The sequence below is a fragment of the Cyrtonyx montezumae genome, unplaced genomic scaffold, assembly GCF_038088225.1.
Source record: "Cyrtonyx montezumae isolate F1298 unplaced genomic scaffold, pur_monq_1.0 scaffold_8, whole genome shotgun sequence".
In the NCBI taxonomy this organism is placed as follows: Eukaryota; Metazoa; Chordata; class Aves; order Galliformes; family Odontophoridae; genus Cyrtonyx; species Cyrtonyx montezumae.
The window spans coordinates 34,304,755-34,325,693 of NW_027072089.1; the positions used below are offsets into that span (position 1 = coordinate 34,304,755).

General features: G+C 36.8%; 1 protein-coding gene across 4 annotated transcripts in view; it reads right to left on the reverse strand.

Moving 5' to 3' along the window:
* Window positions 1-20,939, reverse strand: part of CHD7 (chromodomain helicase DNA binding protein 7) — a 124,580-nt gene that overhangs the window by 26,475 nt on the left and 77,166 nt on the right. For all 4 annotated transcript variants that reach the window (XM_065751896.1, XM_065751897.1, XM_065751898.1 and 1 more), the window contains 10 exons: window positions 20,204-20,341; window positions 19,094-19,159; window positions 13,567-13,622; window positions 12,066-12,180; window positions 10,302-10,385; window positions 9,252-9,389; window positions 9,034-9,155; window positions 8,371-8,614; window positions 2,229-2,405; window positions 890-1,033 (listed from right to left, as the gene is read on the reverse strand). In XM_065751896.1, coding sequence (XP_065607968.1) covers window positions 890-1,033; window positions 2,229-2,405; window positions 8,371-8,614; window positions 9,034-9,155; window positions 9,252-9,389; window positions 10,302-10,385; window positions 12,066-12,180; window positions 13,567-13,622; window positions 19,094-19,159; window positions 20,204-20,341 — 1,284 coding nt within the window. The remainder of the gene's footprint in view (window positions 1-889; window positions 1,034-2,228; window positions 2,406-8,370; window positions 8,615-9,033; window positions 9,156-9,251; window positions 9,390-10,301; window positions 10,386-12,065; window positions 12,181-13,566; window positions 13,623-19,093; window positions 19,160-20,203; window positions 20,342-20,939) is intronic.

The window sequence follows — 20,939 nt, forward strand, 5'->3', positions numbered from 1 at the left end:
GAATTTGTTTTTTGTTTGTTTGTTTTAAATTTAGACAATTACCTACAACAGAGACAATCTCAAAGAAAGTTAACCACTTCAAGCACTTAAAAATCAGAGTTTTTCGGACAGATTCAAGACAAAGTTGTACACAAAAACGCATGTAGTCATGAAGTTAGATTACCACAAGGTGCAAAGAGCCAGGCACCTAAATTAGGATGCCAAGCCTCAGTTAAATCCTTTAAGTAATTTTATGGTAGCTTAACTGTTACCTACTGACCTCTAGAAACATTGTATGTATATAGATAGATAGATAGATAGATAGATAGATAGATAGATAGATAGATAGATAGATACAGATAGATAGATAGATAGATACATAAATGAAAAAAGTTTTATATATGATCATCATTTACATTTGAGATCTAGACCACCCTGCATTTAGGATTTTTCATTTTGCTTCGATATATGCATTTCTTCCACTGGACAGCTTGATAAATCTGAGTCAGTCAAGAAAATCTCCCTCTATTTGGTTGCTCCTTACTAGCTGGATTTCAAATGTCTTTCTGTTTGCACTGAAATCACTGATGAACTCCCAGATATCAAACTTCCACAGAAATTACAATCCCTTTACTCTGATACTGCCACTCAAAGAAGACAATCAGCTTATTAATGAATGACCAATTGAGAAAGCAGCAAGAACAGTGATAAGTTAAAATGCATTTTGATCAAAAGCAAAAAGAAGTCAACCAAATGAAATCCAACCAAACAAAAAAGGATAAGACCACTGTGGTCGTGTAAGAAGAAAACAGATATTACTCGTAAAAAATAAGTAACAAATCTCAGATATAACGGAATGGTTAAATTCACAATATCTAAACAAAGAGCTAAGTATGCAAGGGCAGTTTACCTGTTCTTCAGTTTTCAGATCCCCAAATTCTTGCATGAATGTGGTTTCGGATGGGAAGCGACCTGGTTCCAAAAAGTGAAGCAAGCTAAATAGCTCTTCTACTGTATTTTGCAAAGGAGTTCCAGTAAGCAGCACTTTATGTTCCTGAAAGATTAAGAAACAGATGCCTAGAAATCCATCTAAATCCATTCTTTTTCTCAAACATACGTATAACCTGTTTTCTTTTTGCCTCAGCTTATATACAATTCTTTTCCAGACATTTATAACTAGTGTTCTGGTCTTCCTTCAGTTAGCCCAGAAAAACACTTCACCTCTTAAGGTGCTTACAAAACAGAGCATGAAACTTACAGAGATGAAAGGAGAAGTTTCATGCTGCTTTAGAGGAGGTGCCCAGAGAGGTTACGCAATGAGCCCAAGGTCAAGCATGAATTTAGTAGCTGAGAAAGACTTGAAGTGAGAAGTCCTGTTCTTCCATCTATAGCCATAACTGTAAGCTCAGCTTTGCCTTAATGGTAACTATAATAAAAATAAATTTTATACTATATTTTTACAAACTTCTTTCATTAACCTTCAAGACTCCTTCAAGAAAAAGATTGTTAACAATGAGGAAAACATAATCTAAAAGGTCACTAGTGTTTGTGTAAGATAATGTTGATGGCACTTCATTTTTACCAGTTTTTGAATAACAGGTATTAATTGAGCCTGACTGCATTCCTATTAGAGTTTTAAAGAACCTTCTGACCAATAAAATTCTAAGCATCTTTAAACTCACCTTCTCATTGTTTTCTGTATGCTTAATATTACATATTTCATCCATATAATGTACATACATTTATGAAAATATCAGAAACCAACTTGCATTTCCTTTTAATCCCTGCAATGGCTAATCTGCAGGTAGTTCCTTATGGCCACGCAACAAACTACTACCAGAACTGATTTAAATCAGATTAATTTTACTCTCACAGATGTATTTAGTCAGCAGTCCACATTATACCTCTAAATGAATGTCGAGGTAAAGAAGAGAATATGAAGGACAAGTGATTACAGAAGTAAGTTACGTGAAAAAAGAAGAAAAAAATTCTCAATTCATTTAAAATAATATGCATAACTATAGGTTTAAATTAATGAAGAGCCTCAGGAAACATCAGCATACCAAAATCCAATGTATGTATGTGCCTCCAGGTAATTTAAAGATTCTCAAGACGCATTCTCTCATTCTTTTTAACATTTAATACTTTTACTTAAGAAACATTACTTTTACTTTGTGGTGAAACTGCAAATCAAGACTAACAAAAATATAGAAAATGCAGATTATTATTATTTTTTTAAACACACTGACCAGGTCCATCATCTTGAGTCCTTCCAAAAGCTTACAATTCCTGTTTTTCAGCCTGTGGGCCTCATCAATTACCACACAACGCCACGGAATGTTTCGAAGCTCGGGGCAGTCAGTCAAGATCATTTCAAATGTTGTGATAATAGCATGGAACTTGTAGGACCCCTTTATCACACGACCCTAAAAAGAACAGCAGATGTAGAGTAAACTGACCGTCGAAGAATGAAACTAAATTTATTTCTTCTTCAGAATTCACTATTTAAAAAAAATCCAGAACAGTACAATCAGCAAATTATTTTAAGTAAATGAAGTAACTATTGCTGACTCATTCAAGCACAAATGTCTAAGTTTACTACTGGTATCAAACTAGCTATGTTGTTTTTCCTGCAAAAAGGCTCACAGAATCACGGCATATTCATTATACAGCTAAGGCCAATGGGATGAAGTTCATCAAGACCAAGTGCCTGGTCCTGCACTTTGGCCACAACAACCCCAAACAACGCTACAGTGGCTGGAAGACTGCCTAGAGGAAATGGACTCGGGAGTTCTGGTCAACACTCCGCTGAACACGAGCCAGCAGTGCACCCAGGGAGCCAAGAAAGCCAATAGCATCCCAGCTTGTATCAGAAATAGTGTTGCCAGCAGGAGCAGGGAGGAGATCATCCACCTGTACTCAGCTCTGGTGAGGCTGCACCTCGAGTACTGCATTCAGTCTCAGGCCCCTCACTGCAAGAAAGGCATTGATGCCCCGGAGCACATCCAGAGAAGAGTAATGAAGCTGTGAGGGGTCTGGAGAACAAGTCTTATGAGGAACAGCTGAGGGAACTGGGCCTGTTCAGCCTGGAAAAGAGGAGGCTCAGGGGAGACCTAATAGCTCTCTACAATAACTTGAAAGTAGCTTGTGGTGAGGTGGAGATCAGCATAACTAGCAATAGAACAAGAGGGAACAGCCTCAAGTTGCGCAAGGGGGATTTTCAGGCTGGATACTGGGAAAACTTTCTTATCTGAAAGAGCAGTCAGGCACTGGAATGGGCTGCCCAAGGAGGTGGTTGAGACATCCCTGGATGTGTTCAAGGAACATTTAAATGAGGTACTAAGGAATATAGTTTAGTGGGGAAATATTGGAGGTAGATGGACGGTTGGACTGGATGATCTTAGATGTCTTTTCCAATCTTGGTGATTCTGATTACAAGTATTTCAGCTGTAATTTGAACGAATATACTAATGCCTGGAAATAATAATGCATCCCTGCAATATTCAAAATAAGTTTTGTCAAGAGAATGCTCTTTTTCATTTACAATCACCATTCTCCCAAACAATACAAATAACTCCAAAGTACATTAAAGATTCATTGTTCTAACCAGGAGAATATATATTTACCTACAGCAAGCAGCTTTGAAAAGAAGAAAAATCTTGAACTTATAAAGATTTCCTCAATATTTTTGAGAATTTGCTTTAAGGAAACCTCAACACTATGATTTGTCCAATGCCTGGCATCTTCTTCACTAATTATTTTTAGTTAAAGGTCTTATGTTTCAGAAAAACCCTGAACAACCTTCAGAAAAGATCACAAAATGAACATCGTACTGACATTGTGTCACATTTCTTCCTAATGTTGTTCAAAGAAATACATAACAAGATATCTCAAGTGGTCTGCATACGTCACCTGTTTCTGAAGACTAGCATCGTACAAGTTCAAAGCCTGTCCAGCTTTGAAAACTGAGTATGTTGTAGGTTGTACATTCAGTACATTTCAGGAGAAACAGATATTTAACAGTGAGATGCATATACTTAAAAGGAAATATGGCCAAGATGATTTTTTTTTTTTTTAATAAGTGATTTGTAAGTAATTCTTTGCAAGCTGTGGAGATTAGAATTGGCAACAGAATCTTTCAAGTCATTGGAAACCTGGTATCTTGAACTCAACATTGTATCTGAGTATACATATCAAGAATACCTAAGAGGAAGAAACGATCTCTTCATCAGTGCTTTTGCATGGCATATTCCAGAAACATTTACCTTCGCAGGGGTAAAACAATTGTAATCTAACAAGCAGCAGATGAAGATACACCAAGTAGGCAACTTAGAAAGTCAGAGGAGTGAAACGTGATCTTTTCAAGAACCAAGTATAACTGCGAAGATATGAAAATGCAGCCCAGGATATTCTTTCCAAGTAGCAGGAAAGACCCCCAGAAACAACCTTATGACTGGCAAGAAGTGCTCTACAAATATGATCCTACATAAAGCAATAAGAAGGACCCCAATTACATATTTAGAGCTCAGCGAGACAGCAAAATGCTGTATTGAAGTGAGTGATTGTAAGAGTCAACTAAATAGAAACTCCCAAGAGCTTCAGAAGGTGAATTTTACAGTTTGGGGCCTTGAAGACTTAGGAAATGGAAAATGTAGAAATTATCAGCCAAGTGACCTAAAGCTTTTTCACAGGTGACTTCTCAGACTACAAGGAAGTCAGTTTGCCCTGTTTCAGTGTGGCATTCAAATGAAGTTATCTGATGCTGGGACCAGAGGAATTTCACATCAATTTACATATTCCACTTGAGGAAGTCAGTCTCCTTAACAGGAAATAGTTTCCTGTTCTGCATGGGAAATTCTTGAATTAAATAAAGCAACAGAGACAGTGCAGAAGTGCAACAGGTAGATGTGAATATAAAAATTGGGTTATGTTTTGGTTGTATTACCTCTTCTTAGTGGACACAAATAGAGAAGGATCAACGGCTGTGTGTAAGATCCACATTCCACCAGAAGGAACACTAAAAGATTAACATGGTCTTTTCTCACTAACCTCAGACTCCATGTTGATGAACTGAAGAACAGATGTGGGGAACATGCATATTTACTAATTACAGCAGTGAGGCATCTGGAAAAAAGTCTCACTCATTCCATAAAACACACTCTGACATCTTCGGTAAAAGAGTCCCTGTTGGTGAAATATCACCTTACACTGCTGTCTGCTAACCATAGCTCTGTAGCTTCTCAGCAAGGAAGAAAACAATGCAGGTGAGAAAATACTCCATTAAATCAACACCCACCAAGTCCAAAAGGAACAAATCACAATTTACAAAAAGTTCTTAATATCAGTAGCATTATTTCAGTAAAAATCATCACAGACAAGGTATCCTGTCTCTACAAATGAGCCAAGTGGCTTCTCTTCTTAGTCCTCATTACACTGCAAAGCAAAATTCCCTCAAACACATCAACTCTACTGCAGGGCTCTGCTCTTAATTTCATTTGGCATACATAGTTTTCCCAGCCTTACAACAGAACTTTCAGAGGTAGGACACTACAGAATAGTAACTCATTTTTTTGGTATTCCAACAAGGGAAGGCCTCCAGAAGGACCTGACATTTTTACTACTCAAGAATACCAGAATAGGCTTCTCTTTGTAAGTCTCACAAACAATAAAGCAGGAAGGGATATTCAGGAAGCGTTTCTAGTCACATGAAGTTCTTAACATCAAAATCACACTACTGAAAAAAATTGTTACCAACTACTCTCTAGGTTTTCACAACATCTTGATTGGTTACTGGTGCTGGTTCTGAAACCCTAACTGCTGCAGATGGGGTAGGTGCTTCTCATGCATGCACATGTTTATTATTGTCCTTCAGAGACATTCAGATTTTCAGAATATTCAACTGTCTTTGAAAATCTGCTCAGTTTGAGAGGCTCTTTTCACATTAATAACTAAAAAGCCAAAGATGCCTACATACGAGTTAATGCATTCAGCAAAGGGATCAGAAATGGTACTGCCAAAGCCTGCCTGCCTGTCTTCTCTCTCTCCTCATCCCCACAACATATACCCACTGGTAGCAAAGTAGAAGATGCCAGACTGAGCACTTCATGTGCATTCCCTTAGTCCAGATGCAGAGAGACCTTTTTCACCTCATAATTCAGTTTCTGCCATGCGTTTCACAGCTGATGGAGTCTTACAGAGAGTGGAACACAGAGCAATATTTCATCTAAGCTAACTGCCAACAAAAGGAAGAGTTCATTACTGCCTCATCCTCAGCCATGGCAATTGTTTGGCTCCCAACTTAAACCAGTAAGCAGAGCAAAGGTAGCAAAAACACATTCATTTCTCTGTGCCACGAGTGCTTTGCCATTGTACTAGACATGGGTCAAATGACCACCATGGTCATTGCAGAAAGAGTAACTGCAATATGGAAAGCATTTTGGCATAATAGAGACAGCAATAATTGTAGAAAACAATTTAAAAAATGATATAAAATGTCATCTCTTTGCTATGAAATATTTTTTAGATAGATAAAATACAAAATAATTAGTTTCAACTCATTTGTATGTAAGACATTCAGGTAAGAAGCTAAGCACGACTATTACCCTCAACTTCAGGGCAGCAACTGCTACTGAAATAAACTATCATATTAATTATCTTTTACAACAGCATACCTACCTGATTTTGATTTGGAACTTTCTCCGATAAATAGCTGAAAGAATGGTTATTCTAAGCCTAAGCCAGACTGATTTAACTTCCAGCTCCTATGATTTACAGTGTTTCTCTACTAGACTTAAGTACCTGCTTCTATTTCTGTTTGCCCTGATGGCTTGTCAAGTCATGCCACAGTTATTGACTTCAAAATAGAAAAGAGACCTTAGAGGAGCCAAGTAAAAACTATCTTGCACCCATCCTCATAGCTTTACTATAAGGATCTCAGTTTTTTGAACCTTAATGAGGAAAAGACAAGAGAACTAGGCAGAACTGGACTACTCACTACATTAAGAACAAACAGAAGAATGCTTAAGACTTTTAATAAAGATTTCTTTCCTCACACACACTTTTCACTTACCCTTTTAAGTACTGGTTCACAGTTAGAACTCACGTTTACACACAACTCACGTTGTGTGTTAAGACACAAAAGGATGTGCATTAGTCTGACAGTCTTCCAGGACAAAGCTCTCCTTAGTATAAGAATGAACTCCATTCTCAGACCATAGATAGCCCTATATTTAGCTATTTTGAATACAGTTAATTTGGATCCAGTAACACAGCTTACTCTGTATCCTTGAACTGTCTTAATTATTTACCACTCTCGCCATCTTTGTGTCATTTGAAAACTTCTTCAGTAATGATTTTATGTTCTCTTTCAGATCATTGTTAAAAGTGTTATATGGCCCATGGACAAGAACCAATCCCTGAAGAACTACGCTGGAAATGCAAATCATTTCTCATTTACAATTACATTAAAAAATATCAGTTAGCCAGTTTTAAATCCACTTAATGTGTGCCATATTGATTTTATATCATTCTAGTTTATTAATCAAAATATCGGGTGGCATAAAATCAAATGCGTTACAGAAAATCTAAATATATGAATTCACCACTATCACTTTTCAAGTTCTGTAGGAAATAATAGTCTACAATATATCAAACAGGGTTGAACTTCCACTTTCTTTTTCTTCTCAAGCAAGCAGTCTTGTTTTGCAATGATTCTATGAACGCACACAGTTTTCTCTCCAATCCTGTTTACTTACACTGAGCAAAGCCATGTGTTTAAATGCAGAAAACTGTTGTTCTTCATAGCTTTAGTTTTCTAAATAATTTTCTGCTTTCACCCTCCCTTCTTAAATTCCTTCTCCTCATATCGTAAGAACTATGCAACAGGAATATAGCAACACATTCAAAATACACCTGACTTAGGAAGATTTGATACACAAGCATCAGCAAGCTAAATTTCTGCATGCTGGTCTTCTCCAGGAATGGTAGACACAGATGGTCTTATAAACTTAGTTCAGTTAAAGCAGTTTCTCCATTAAGAAACTTTTCTTCCAGTTTTTCTCAGGAGTACAAAACAATGAAACCACCCTCTCATGTATCAATAAAAAAAAATTAAACCTGAAGAAGTCATACTATCTCAGTAACTCTTATTCTATTTCCAACCAATCTCTTGGCTGCTACTAAAATAATGTCTCTTCTTTAATACATATACAGTGTTACTAATTAAACCTACTACACCAGGTTTAGTACTACACGGTACCAAACAACCTAACTGATGTTTGTAACCTAAAATTAATTAGCAACAGTAAAGCATATATTAATAACCACAACAACAAAGTCAAGCAAACAGAAACAAACAAAACCCAAAACAACCATACGAAGAGCTCTTCTTACCTGTGGATCTTTGAAATACATTTCATACAACTGAATGGTCCGCCGGCTTGCTTGACTTCCATGATACACAACCACATTCAACTCTGTCCAGGTGCGGAACTCCCTTTCCCAGTTGGGAATTGTGGACAACGGTGCAATAACCAAGAAAGGACCATGGATTCCTTTCAAATATATCTCATAGAGAAACGTAATGGACTGGATAGTCTTTCCCAACCCCATTTCATCTGCTAAAATGCAGTTTCGTCTGAAAATAACAACGAAACCACAGTCTTAATGGTTTCTTTCTACATTAAAACATAGAAAAATCAGTACATAAGTAGCTAAAGTGAAGAAAGAACTGTAAAAGGACAAACTTACATTGAAAGCATACCACAATCTTTTTTAATATAAATACTACAATTTGTGAAACACTGAACAGGTATAGGGAGAGGCTGTGTGGGTGTACGTGAATGCCACAGGAATCTATCAAAAATATTTGTGCTTTATGTAATGTTATGTTACATCCCCCAAAGTAGTTTATATACAATTTCTACACTAGAAAATTAAGGACGAAAATAATTCTAAAATCTCACTTTAAAAGGATACTTTAAAAGGTTATAATTGTGTATAGACTATAAAAGCTTTCCCAAAGTAAGTTTCAGTAGTAAGCAGTATTTTACGTACGTGTTGTACCAATTGAAAAGAAGCCAGTTTACTCCCTCCAACTGGTATTCCCTGAGTTTGTTATTGTTTTTATACTCCCTGGAACTCTCCGATTTCTTCCAGTCATCGGCAGGAGGTCGCTCCTGTTTCAAATACAGCAAATCCCATTAGTGGTTTCTGAAAGACCACATTACTTTACTATTTTCAAATAAAAACCTCGATATGGAGCCAATTCTTACCACACGCTCCATTTCTGGCTCTCTAGACATCAGTTTCTCAAATTCTTCAATCTTAGCTTGGTCGATGTCTTGCTTGAGCTCCCAAGTGCTGTCTTCATAAGGAAGCGAACACCACTTCACCAGATAATGCATTACAGGCTTTGTCGAGATAAGAATAGATTAGATCACAATATAAAACAATAGAAGCGTAACCATATATATATATTTTTTCTTTTTAATAAACAGGAGATCTGCAAGCTAGATAAAAATCAAAAAGCATTTCAAGAACTAAATGTCTGAACCAGCCAAGAGATAAGCAAGCAGCAGGTTGATACCCTGAGAAGTTAACAGATTAGAATGGACGGAATTCAGGTTCACCACCAAAATGAACACAACACTTTGACATCACTTGCATTAAACTAACATTTTCAAGTAAAACAATCCTGGTTTTCCAACTGTTATATTTTCAAAAAGCCAACCACTCACAGATCAAGCAACCCAACATTCACCATTCACAGATCACTAGTATAAAGACACTGACATGGTCAGTGAAGCTGTATATTCTCTCAGGATCAAAAAGGAATCTCCTGGAAAAAAAAGCAATCTTGTTATGCAGAATAGGTCATATAAAGTAAGAAAAAGTAAATTCAGGACCTCTTCTGCAATGCTTAAACTACGTCTGAACAATTATTATATTGTTAACACCAATTCTGACAGGACTGTTTCAATCTTCGTTTAATTTCTGTATTGCTTGCAGGGACATCGTTATTTCCAGCTACATGTCACAGTTGGTTCCTCCCTCCCCTCTTTTGTTTGCTGGCTCTGTAGTGTGTTGGGTAGGTTTTTTGTTTTGTTTTTAAATATAAGTAACATAGAAGTTTGATTTCCCATTTAAACCCCCTTTATTCTAGGAAAAATGCTAAATTACCCAATGGTTTTTCAAATGCTTTCACATTTTCTGCAGAAATACACAATGGTAGCTTCAGAAGTGTTTATATATTCTAATTTAGGAAGAATATACTCTAAACACAACATCCGTATGACCACATATACACTGAAAGTTATATTTACCTCCCCATTATCATCTGTGCTACGTGAAAAATCCAAGATTCGATCGATTTCCACATAATCTGGATTAAAAAGCTCATCATCAATCTGTTCAAGGAGACAAGTAGGAAGATAGACAAGATATCTTTATTAGTCCTTCCTGAGAGGAAAAATTATTATATATTTCACCAGGCAATAATATTTTGGGTCACGGTGACACAGATTTATATTTGGCAAACTTCAACATGTTAATTGAAATGCTACAATTCAGCAAGATCATTCCCCGTGAGGGAATCAGACTTCTCAGACTTTGTTAACTGGGCCTCTTAATTACTGTGTGAAACCTTTTACTGTGAGAGAATGTTTAAGAATATTTTAAATGAAGTGTGAAATTACAATTCACTAATGAGCAATCGAAAAGGCTTATGGCATGCAATGCATTTAGCATTCTTGAAAACTACAGCTTGCAATAAAGAAATTAGAGCCTTGTACAATAAGTGCCTTTGGATTATTTTAACTACAGGAATTGTCTAACTGCTTTCAGATTCCAAGATTAATTCAAAAACAGAAAAAGCACTGCATGTATGTACATAATGTCCAAAAATCACATTTTCTTATATTCTTTCTTATCTTCAAGAACTTACAGAATTCACTATGACATGGAAGTGCTATGTTTTATTTTACATTTTAAGATCCTCTCCAATGGGAGAACCACACAAAAGGAGTAAAAACTATGCTCACTTTAATAATTAAAGAAAAAAAAAACAGAACAAAACAGATTCCAAGTACTCACAATAATTTGTGACACACTTGGAAACATTTATAAAAAAGTTTAAAAACAAATAACTGCACTCAAAAAAGATGTTAAATCTCACAATTATGTTGCTCAATATACTGCATCAACCATTCAAAGAAAAACAACAAAAAAAAATCATGCATTTATTGACCTCTTTAAAAAATACAAGGAGTCTTGAAAGTTTATTTAATCTAGTTCCTCAGGCATTAGCATTATATAATGCCTTTAATTCTTTGTAGTTGCCACTGTATTTTATAATAATCTCAAAGCATTCTTTGGACATTCTGGCATTGATAGATGTCCTATATTCTACCCTAAAAGCATATTACATAAATTCCTTCTCCCCTAAATTCCTGCAAACTTTATAAGAATATATCGACCAAATGCACTTAATCAGAAACCTTCGTCAACTTTGTGAAAGTTTGCCATTTCCAACAGATTTTGTTCAACTTGAACTATGTAGTAATAATAAATGTAAATATATAAATAGGGTACCATATAAATCTGTTTTTTTCCCCCCAAAAAGAAGGTGTTTTACTGAAAAGTAAGCTTTCAGAAACAAACCGGCAGATCTGGTCATTTATCGACAGGACCCCTGCCACATTATTGCTTATGGCTCTAAGTGAAATTAAATTGATGATAAAAAGCTTAGAATCCCTAGTGAGCAGCAGTCCATAACAGAGAAAAATGTGATGCATTTTTCTGGTATAATCAGCTCCTGACAAGAAAGACCTTGTACTGATTCAGTAAGAGTCAAGCTTACAAGACTAACAACTAACTGTTCACTCTAAGCCACAAATACATAGTAAAAAGTATAAAGTCAGAATGGATCACTTGAATTTCATGAACTTAGAAGACTTGCATCACTCACGGTTGTATCTTATATCAGAATAACTGCTGATACATTACAGCTGTCAAGTCTTCTGCTTGTATACAGAAAAGTAATTCATGAAAATGTTACTTTAGTATCTCAAAGAAATAAACAATCATACTTCTGAAAGGAATTTGTTCTGGCCCTGCTTTGCCTTAAACCGCTTGATCTTCTGCTGAATTCTCTTGTCCTTGTCCAGCTCTTCCACAGATGCCCACTGACAATGAAGGTAAGAACTAGAAGACAAACAGAAAATCTTACTCAAACATGTGCTTGTACTGCATGCTCCTATGTATCCCACTAGTGCAGTTCAACTTTGTAGCACAGTACAGTACTGTACGTGGGAAACTGGACGGTTACAAAGTTATGAACAAATCTCCCTTACTGGGAGAAATTTTATTTACAAATGGAGAAACTGATCAGTGAAACGACTCCTACCAAATAATATATACATAACACATGCATTTAGTGTTTCACAGTAAGATGACTTTTATGGGGCATAGTCGGATATAATTACCACACAGGATATATCATGTTTATCACCCTTTCACGTCATACTAAAATAGTGGGATATTTAAGTTAATAAGAACATGTAAAAATTTCAGATGCTAACATGCTATAGATTTTTGGGAAGAGAACTATAATTAGAAATTGCACGGTAGTCACAGGAGTTTCAACATTTACAGAAATAAAAACCCTTCTAAGTGCAGTTCTGTAATATTTCATCTTTAAGAGCACAACAGTAGCATGTCTCCTAAAATGACTAGTCCCACGTCATACATTTAGCTGTATAATTTCTGACAGACTAAGAAGACAAATTTATATACCAAGAATAATAACACTAAACAAAACACAGGTTATTAAATATCATGCAATAATCAATATAGTGCAAAGGGTACAAAGGTGGTAGCATATTTAAAGGGAAGTCATCTATTGGCATCTAGCTGCAAGAAACTCCCTTCAAGCAAGTTCCTGCCATTCAGGTCAAAAAGTTGGTGGAATTAAACAAGATATGCTGTTTTTCTTGAAGAAAAAATAAACTTATCCAGCTGTGAAGTATTTTATGTTGAATACTGATGGCACTGCAGTTTCAGAGCCCAGAAGTAAGACACTGTGCTCTTCTCATCCCTACCACATCCTCATTATGGAGGGGCAGCTAGCTGCTGGAATTCTGGAAAGGATCTCATTGTTAACATAGCAAGCCATTTTGTTGAACACAAATCTTGTTTTTGAGGCAATGTTATGGGTTATTTTTTGATTAGTCTGCAGGCACATTAAGAGATTAAAACTCTATGGTTGCAGTTAGATCTATACAGATAAGTAAGCATGTGCTCATGAATCTGCATGCATAATTGGGCCTTAAATTAACATTTAATAGCAGAACAATTTGACGTATGCATTTCATTTTGGAAAGAATACAAATTAAGGAGACATTATCAGACCTGCTACCACCGATGCAAAGCACTTCCTCGACTAGTTGCCACTGGTCTGGGTTAAACATTAGCAATATTTAAAGTTGATTTTAAAGTCGTGCAGTGTTGTAGACAAATGCAATAACATAACTATTATGTGAGATGAAGCAGACTTAAAGATATGAACCAAACGTGGAACGGGTTACTTACAAGTTTTTGTACTTAACATAGAATTCCTCTATTTCTACCTCCTCTCCATTCTCCATCTACAAGAAAAGCATCATTGAAACGTGAATTGAAAGACTGAGCAGACTGATTTATTTATTGATAATAGAAATGTAGAATACGGCGCCTGTATACAAAGCAGCAGAGACGAGTGGAGGGGCAGGAAGGTGTAGGTGGGGGGAGGACACGGGTAAGGAGTTTCCTCCAGCAGCTTACCCAAGTACATACTGCACTGCTTACTACAACTTCCAAGACATGAATCATTTGAACTCCTCCCTAACCACATGCAGCTTCATTCACAACCTCACCCCAAATCTGGCTTTCTGCCAAACCCACAGTGTTAAGTAGAAGCCAAGTGTACCATTTTCTCAGGCAGCAGCCAATTAGCAACTGCACTCCTGAATGCCATATGTATTATTTTTGGCTGGCTCATGGCAACTCTACATTGTGGGTTTTTGTAATGTTTTAAAAAAGAGTTTTAAAAGGGGTTTATTCCTCCATATAGTTAATAACTCCAAACAAGAAGCCATATAAAACTAAACCTTATACCTCTGCTAGAATTTTAGTGCATCAGTGTTCATGGTTTTAGTTTTACTCAATGGTGCAATTAAATTCACTCAGGCAAGATGTCTCACATACAGAGCAGCCAAATTAAATTAACACCCAAAAACTACATTTAAAGCAAGGTTAAAGTTGTGATATAAACCAGAAAAACCAAGGGCATTCAGTGCTAAGGGTTCAGACTACCTTTAACTCATCCCTAGTGCCAAAGTATTGCACAACATATGGCATGTAATTCAACAAAGTATTACTCCTGAACCTTGCCATAGGACAAACTAAGGACAGTGCACCAGGCACACGTTTAGAATTCAGTTTATGTCACAACATTAACGGTATGTTTGCTAATGAACTTTGGAACTGTTTTAAAGCAAAGAGGATTTTCTCTTTTACGTACTTCATCAGGGACAACAGCACCAGCAACAGCAACATCTGCAATACTGTACGTAGCACAGAACAGATGAAACCACTGACCCCTGTATAAATCAATGCCCTCCATTTTATATCTATATATTTTAATTGATAAAAAAGAAAAAAAAGTCAAAAAGATTACTCTAAAGCTAAAGAGCGAATTAGAATCTTTCAAGACCTCTCTCAAAAGAGAAGTTGCTGGGTAGATATTACGTCCACAGCATCGCAATTAAAAAGCAACACTAGCAGCTGCATCGAGCTCGGCTCTAAAGAAAAAGCTAAACTGTTCCTGGTCTCTGGTTTATGGAGTATGCTTCAGTACTGGTTAGGGGATGACCTGCTGCAGAGGAGCTCTGCAGAGAAGGACCTGGGGGTCCTGATGGACAACAGGTTGGCCATCAGCCAGCAGTGTGCAGCCAAGAAGGCCAATGGTATCCTAGGGTGCATAAAAAAAGAGCGTAGCCAGCAGGTCAAGGGAGGTTATCCTCCCCTTCTACTTTGCACTGGTGAGGCTACATTAGGCTACTGTGTCCAGTTCTGGGCTCCCCAGTTCAAAGAAGACAGGAGTCTCCCAGAAAGAGTCCAGCAGAAGACCATAAAGATGATACAGGGCCTGGAGCATCTCCTGTATGAGGAAAAACTGAGAGATCTGGGTCTGTTCAGCCCAGGGAAAAGAACACTGAGAGAAGATCTGATAAATACTTACAAATGCCTAAACCAAGGTGGGAGGCAAATGGATGAGACCAGACTCTTCTTGGCAGTGTGCAGCGATAGGACAAGGAGTAATGGCCTAAAACTTGGCAAGTTCCGTACAAACATGCCAAAGAGCTCCTTTACAGTAAGGGTGATGGAGCACTGCGGCACATTGCTCAGAGAGAGCAGAGTCTCCTTCTATGGAGGTATTCAAGACCCATCCGAACGCCCACCTGTGTGACCCACTGTAGTGCACTTGCTTTAGCAGGAGGGGTTGAACTCTATGATCTCTTGAGGCCCCTTCCAACCCCTGCAATTCTGTGATTCTGTGAGTAATCCTTCTCTTCCAGGCTACCAAGGGGCTATTACCACTTTAAGGTTTATGTCTGTTACAGTTCGCTTACACTCCTCTTAGGGACTGTGGATACTGGCTTCCACCTACGTCTCCCAGGAGAAATAGAAGATGACAAATGTTCTTGAACCCTCTGCTGAGGGAGATAAACTGTCCTTTAACCCTAAAAATCAGGGAGGAACCTCTCAGTCACTTACAAACAAATTGTCAGAGGAAAAAATTTGAAGAGAGTAACTTTTAAAAATAAATAAATAAATAAAAGAGTATGCCTGAAGAACGCATTTATAATTTGAGGTCCAAACTGAAGGTAGATAGACAGACAGACAGACAGATAAACAAGGAGATCCCATTATTTGAATCCTATGTACTCCCTGAGGTAAAAATTACTCTTTGAGAAGTCTGTTTTCTCTAATCTTATGATACTTCCTTTTCATTTTTTTAAGCACATTGTGAAGTCTCTTTGATTAGTTTTAAATTAAAACCTTTGAGATGTAAACAGAGGCAATGTGGTTAAACACCTTCATAAAAAGATTTTGTATCAATCAATTTAACTCCTCTTTGCAGCGTTTCAGCCCAGAATATTTTCTGTCACCTGCCAATGTGAGAACAATAATTTTCAAAGAAAATCTTGATGAATCCTGTATCTCTCATGAGTGAAAAGTATTACTGTGTTGTTTAATAGATAGTAAATGGTCTATGTTATTATACGTTCTGAGAGTGTGCATCAAAGTTCAAGTAAAGAAAAAGCATTTCAGCAAAAAAGAAATCCTTTAGAAATCTTATTCTGCTACTCATGTTTCTGGCAGAAAAAAAATAAAATAAATTCAAATCAAGTTACAATCTCCAGCACTTGAGTAGAGTGTATTCAAACATCAGTACAGGATGAATAGTGTAGAAGCTTATGCACACTATGTTACCACTCAACCCCCACCACACATATTTACATTAACCATGTAAAAAGGCAAAATTCCCAAAGAAGGGATTACGCGGACATCCTAAAATAGCATATCTGATATGGGCAACACAGAATTCTTCAGTGATCACTGCCCAGGTGTGACATAATTGACAATCTGGTCCACAGTCTTTGCAAATAATTGAAGAAATAAATGATTGCTTCCTTCACCCTAATACAGTTTTGCACTGCCTTGGCCACAGAAGCAATATAGCAATACCTGCTAATACAAAAGTTATTTGAGCAAAGTGCTTAAGTGTAGAGACAAGTCAGAACTTCAAAAAACAAACAAAAAAACCCAACAACCAGGAAGATCACCAGCTAGAAAAATAGCAGACAGTTAGTTGGATTTTAATCTAACCAGTCTGTGGAACAGATGTAAGCATTTGTACACAGTTCTACTAGATATAATTTCTGTCATTTATTGGTAGGGAGAAAGAGAAATTCAGTTATGCAATATGCAGGGTACAGTGCTCTGCAAACTCCACAGAACTTCCCTGAACATGTGTGATTGTGCTGAATAGCACTTAAAGTTCAAGCCAGGCCTTTTCAAAGTTAAATATAAGAAATTCAAAGGGGGCTGAAGTTGGTTAAGAAATGAATTACAGAAGTGAAAGACTTGAACATACAAACCATAGGCACCAGGACAGGGAGAGCTTAGAAAGAATATGTACTTAACACTTTCAGCAAAAGTATTCACCAGAAATAAAAATCTCATGTTAAGAACAACAGGGAAAAACGCTGTATGCAATGCTTGAAATGAGCACAGAAGAAATTTGGTTATAAGTACAGTTCTGTTTCAGATCTAATAATTCCAAAACTAGACTAAGGCTGTACTTAAGAAAACCAGCGAAATATTAAGAACAGTTTCAAAAACATACTCATTATCCAATGTCCTTTAGTTGAACTAAACATCTTTGTTACAGCCTAATTCACTGAAAGGTTTCCCAGTGAAGCCTTCACTCATGTTTATTTTATGCACTGGTCCTGATCGCAGCAATTTTACTATGATTAGTAATCTAACAACCAGTGTTTTGATGATGTTAGTAAGAGTGTAAAAGACCTTTAATAAAAGCACAGTTGGACACTTCAGATGTTAAATATTAACATCCTGAAATCCATTTTTTGGGGATAGAGAGGAGTGTTGGGAGGAAGCGTAGGAAACAAGAGACACCCCTCAAGCCTGCAAATACAATCCATAAAAAACATTAAAGAGCAGACTCAAAATAGAGCTTGCCTCCAGCAGAGCTTGCAATCAAAGACACGTAGGCAGCAGACCAACCACTTCCCACAAACTGCAGTAAAATACACACTCCCCGTGAGTAATCACACCTTTATTTGCAGGAGAGAGGAAGAAGAGAAGAATAGCTGATGAAAAACAGCTTCAAATGTAAAGACATTCATGAAAAGATCCCTTTCTCCTCTCCAGTAGATCATCAGGATAACTAATTATTAGGTTTATTACTAAACAAAGTTGGATTTTAAAACTTTTTTTTTCAGAGAAAAGCTACAGCTCTAGACTTAAATAAATAAAGCACCAATCCTAGAGGTTTTGTGCAATATAAACTGTAGAACCAAACACAACCAAAGCCAGTCATGACATCTGTGTGAATTTAGGTTTACAAAGCTGTCAATGATGTTACGACAGTAGCAGTAAAATAAAAAAAAACAAAAAAACCATAACAAACAAATCCATGGAAAAGCACAACTTTCTTTATTAGATTTGAAAAATTAACTCTTTGAGGGAAATAAATATTACTGGTTAACTAGGATCGACATGAGTTCTGTACCTATATTAACTCAGACAGGTTTTTCTAACTGTAAGATGAGTGAGAAAATTACATAAAGGTCTGTGAAATATAATGACTCTCAAGGGAAAAGTTCTTGTCAACTTCCTACTCAAGATTTAATAGTTTGGAAGTTCAATGGCCAATCAAGTTCTAAAGTATATTAAGGGAAACTGCAGCAAATTAAGAATACAATTGGCAACAGGGCAGAATTAAAAGAGAACCACACTTCACCAAGCAGAATGCCTTTTTTCTTATTTTTTACCATCTCAGCATAGCAACAAGAAGCACTCTGACCACCTCTACATATAACTTCCTAGATCACAAGTAAACTTGTATGGGCTGCTAAGCACACCCACAGTCAAAAGATGTAAAAACTATAGGCAAGGATTTTTCTTCACTACAAAAAGCAGAAACCTTGGACATAGGAGAGGTCTCTTACTCCTCAAACTCCCATGAAACATCAATCTGTAGTGAAGACACCACAGGTTTTGCCCAGGTATATATATTTTTGCAAAAATCAAAATTCTCATTTGAAGAAATGCAAGACTGGAACACTGAACAAGTAGCACGTTTTACATGTTCCTATACAAAAGAAACTTTAACATTATCTTAAGACATTCTTAGGGAAGCTCCTGTATCCAGTAAAACATTTTTCTATTAGAAATATCCAAGCATTTTTTGAGAACTTAGTAGGGATCTTAGCAGAAATGTGCTTAGCTTGTTTAAAAATATGGAGGGCAGAAGTTGTGCTTTTACCTTTTTCTTGACTGAGCGGCTACTCATGATTTTCTCCACAACAGGTCCTTCAGCATCGGCAGACTCCTACATGACAAATATTATACAACAGTTATGGCTGTGCAAATAGTATTTTTTCTTCATTCTTCATTACAAAGTTTCAAATATTTTTTCCCAACAAGTGTTTAATAGAGATTTTTTTTTCTCTCATCGTGAGAACTGAGAAGATTCCAATGCATACAATGACGTAATAAAAAACTGAAAGATACTTGTTTGAACACATTTTTAAGAGATAATGAAAACTCCAGCTTTCCTACAAAGGCTGACAGGACACACAGATGAGTTCTCATCTCTTAAAATTACAGAAGCTTTCAGCACCATACAATCGAAATATCAGAAAATAATCAAGAACTCTGGTTGGCTCTGTAAACGTCCACATGATAGCTATTAAAATTACATGTGATTCTCACTATTACAACTACAGGGAAACCTAGAAAATTCCCCTTCTGATAAAACACAATTAACAATGGAGATCACATACAGTATTTCATAGGGCTTAACAAATTGCTGCATGAAATACCAAAGAACATGCCTACAATTTCCAATAGGTTATCAGTTAGTTAAGTGAAGTAGTACTCTGAAAAAGCACTACAAAACAATGAGATTGTTACAACAGTCATTCCTACATTATTACCCCTCATCTTATTCAAACTATTTTATCTGTCATTTACATTGCATGGAGAATAAAGTGTACCCTGCTGGGTACTACAAGGCAGTAATTTCATAAAGGGGTTCTTATGGTGCTTAGCAGCAGGGGACAAGCCTGAGTGGTTTATTAAAGTCACAGAAGCCAGACCACTGAATTCAGAGAAGGAAATTCTGATTCCTAGCAGTCTAGTTTAGGTTTCATTTAGGTAGAAACCATTAATTTCAGAGAACTGTGTCAAAATGCACATCATCAGCTCATAAACAAAGTCATGAATGAATATATTCTTTAAGAAGGTAAAAAGCTAATTCCTTCTGGCTCTCTGTGCCAACCAGGGATTAATATAACTCACAAAAAAAAAAGGCCCATATTTGAACCTTGAGTTTTGCTACTGCATCCACCTTTCTACTCCATTCAAATCTGACCTGTTGCTCTGACTGAGAAGTATTCGAAGGAGAGTCTCTTCCAGCAGCATCAGCATCATCTGCCTCCTCATCTGAAATCTTGAACTCCAAGTCTTCTGTGTAACGCTTCCTCTTCACCTGCCTGCTGGAGCGTCGCTTCTGAACAGAAAGCATGGATGTTATTCATAAGAAACACAGCTGATAGATTACACAGTAACTGAGAAAGCTTTTTTGTATGTCTCAGATGCACTACTACGTACTGAACGCTTCTTTTTTTAATATGTTACCCTGGTAGAAATTGAAGACAATGCTGTTTAAAATTCCTGCCTGTTAGCTGCTCCTGTGTAAAAGAAAATGAAACGATACTTGATGTTTGCTCTGAGCTGGAAAGTGGGAATTTATTTATCCTCTTTAGCATTACCAAAAACACAGTAGAGAAGTTAAAACTGTATCTCAAAGCAATTCAAAAATCAGAAGCTGCCCCTCTCAACCCATGTGTATTAGCGACTTTGACAGATGGCCACTGTAGGAACCAAATACCACCTTTCCACAGCATGGCTATAGTGTTGCTAGGCAGTCACAACACTCTTTCACGGTCTCCCCATCTCCCCAGATTATCTTGTAGGGGAAATACAGTGAAACATGATTTCCTCACTCCACTGACACAGCATTGTTCAGAAACACATCCTGGTGCACAGCATAGGGAAAGACCCAAAACTTTTAATAGAGGAGAATGAGAAAGTCTGAACCATTCACA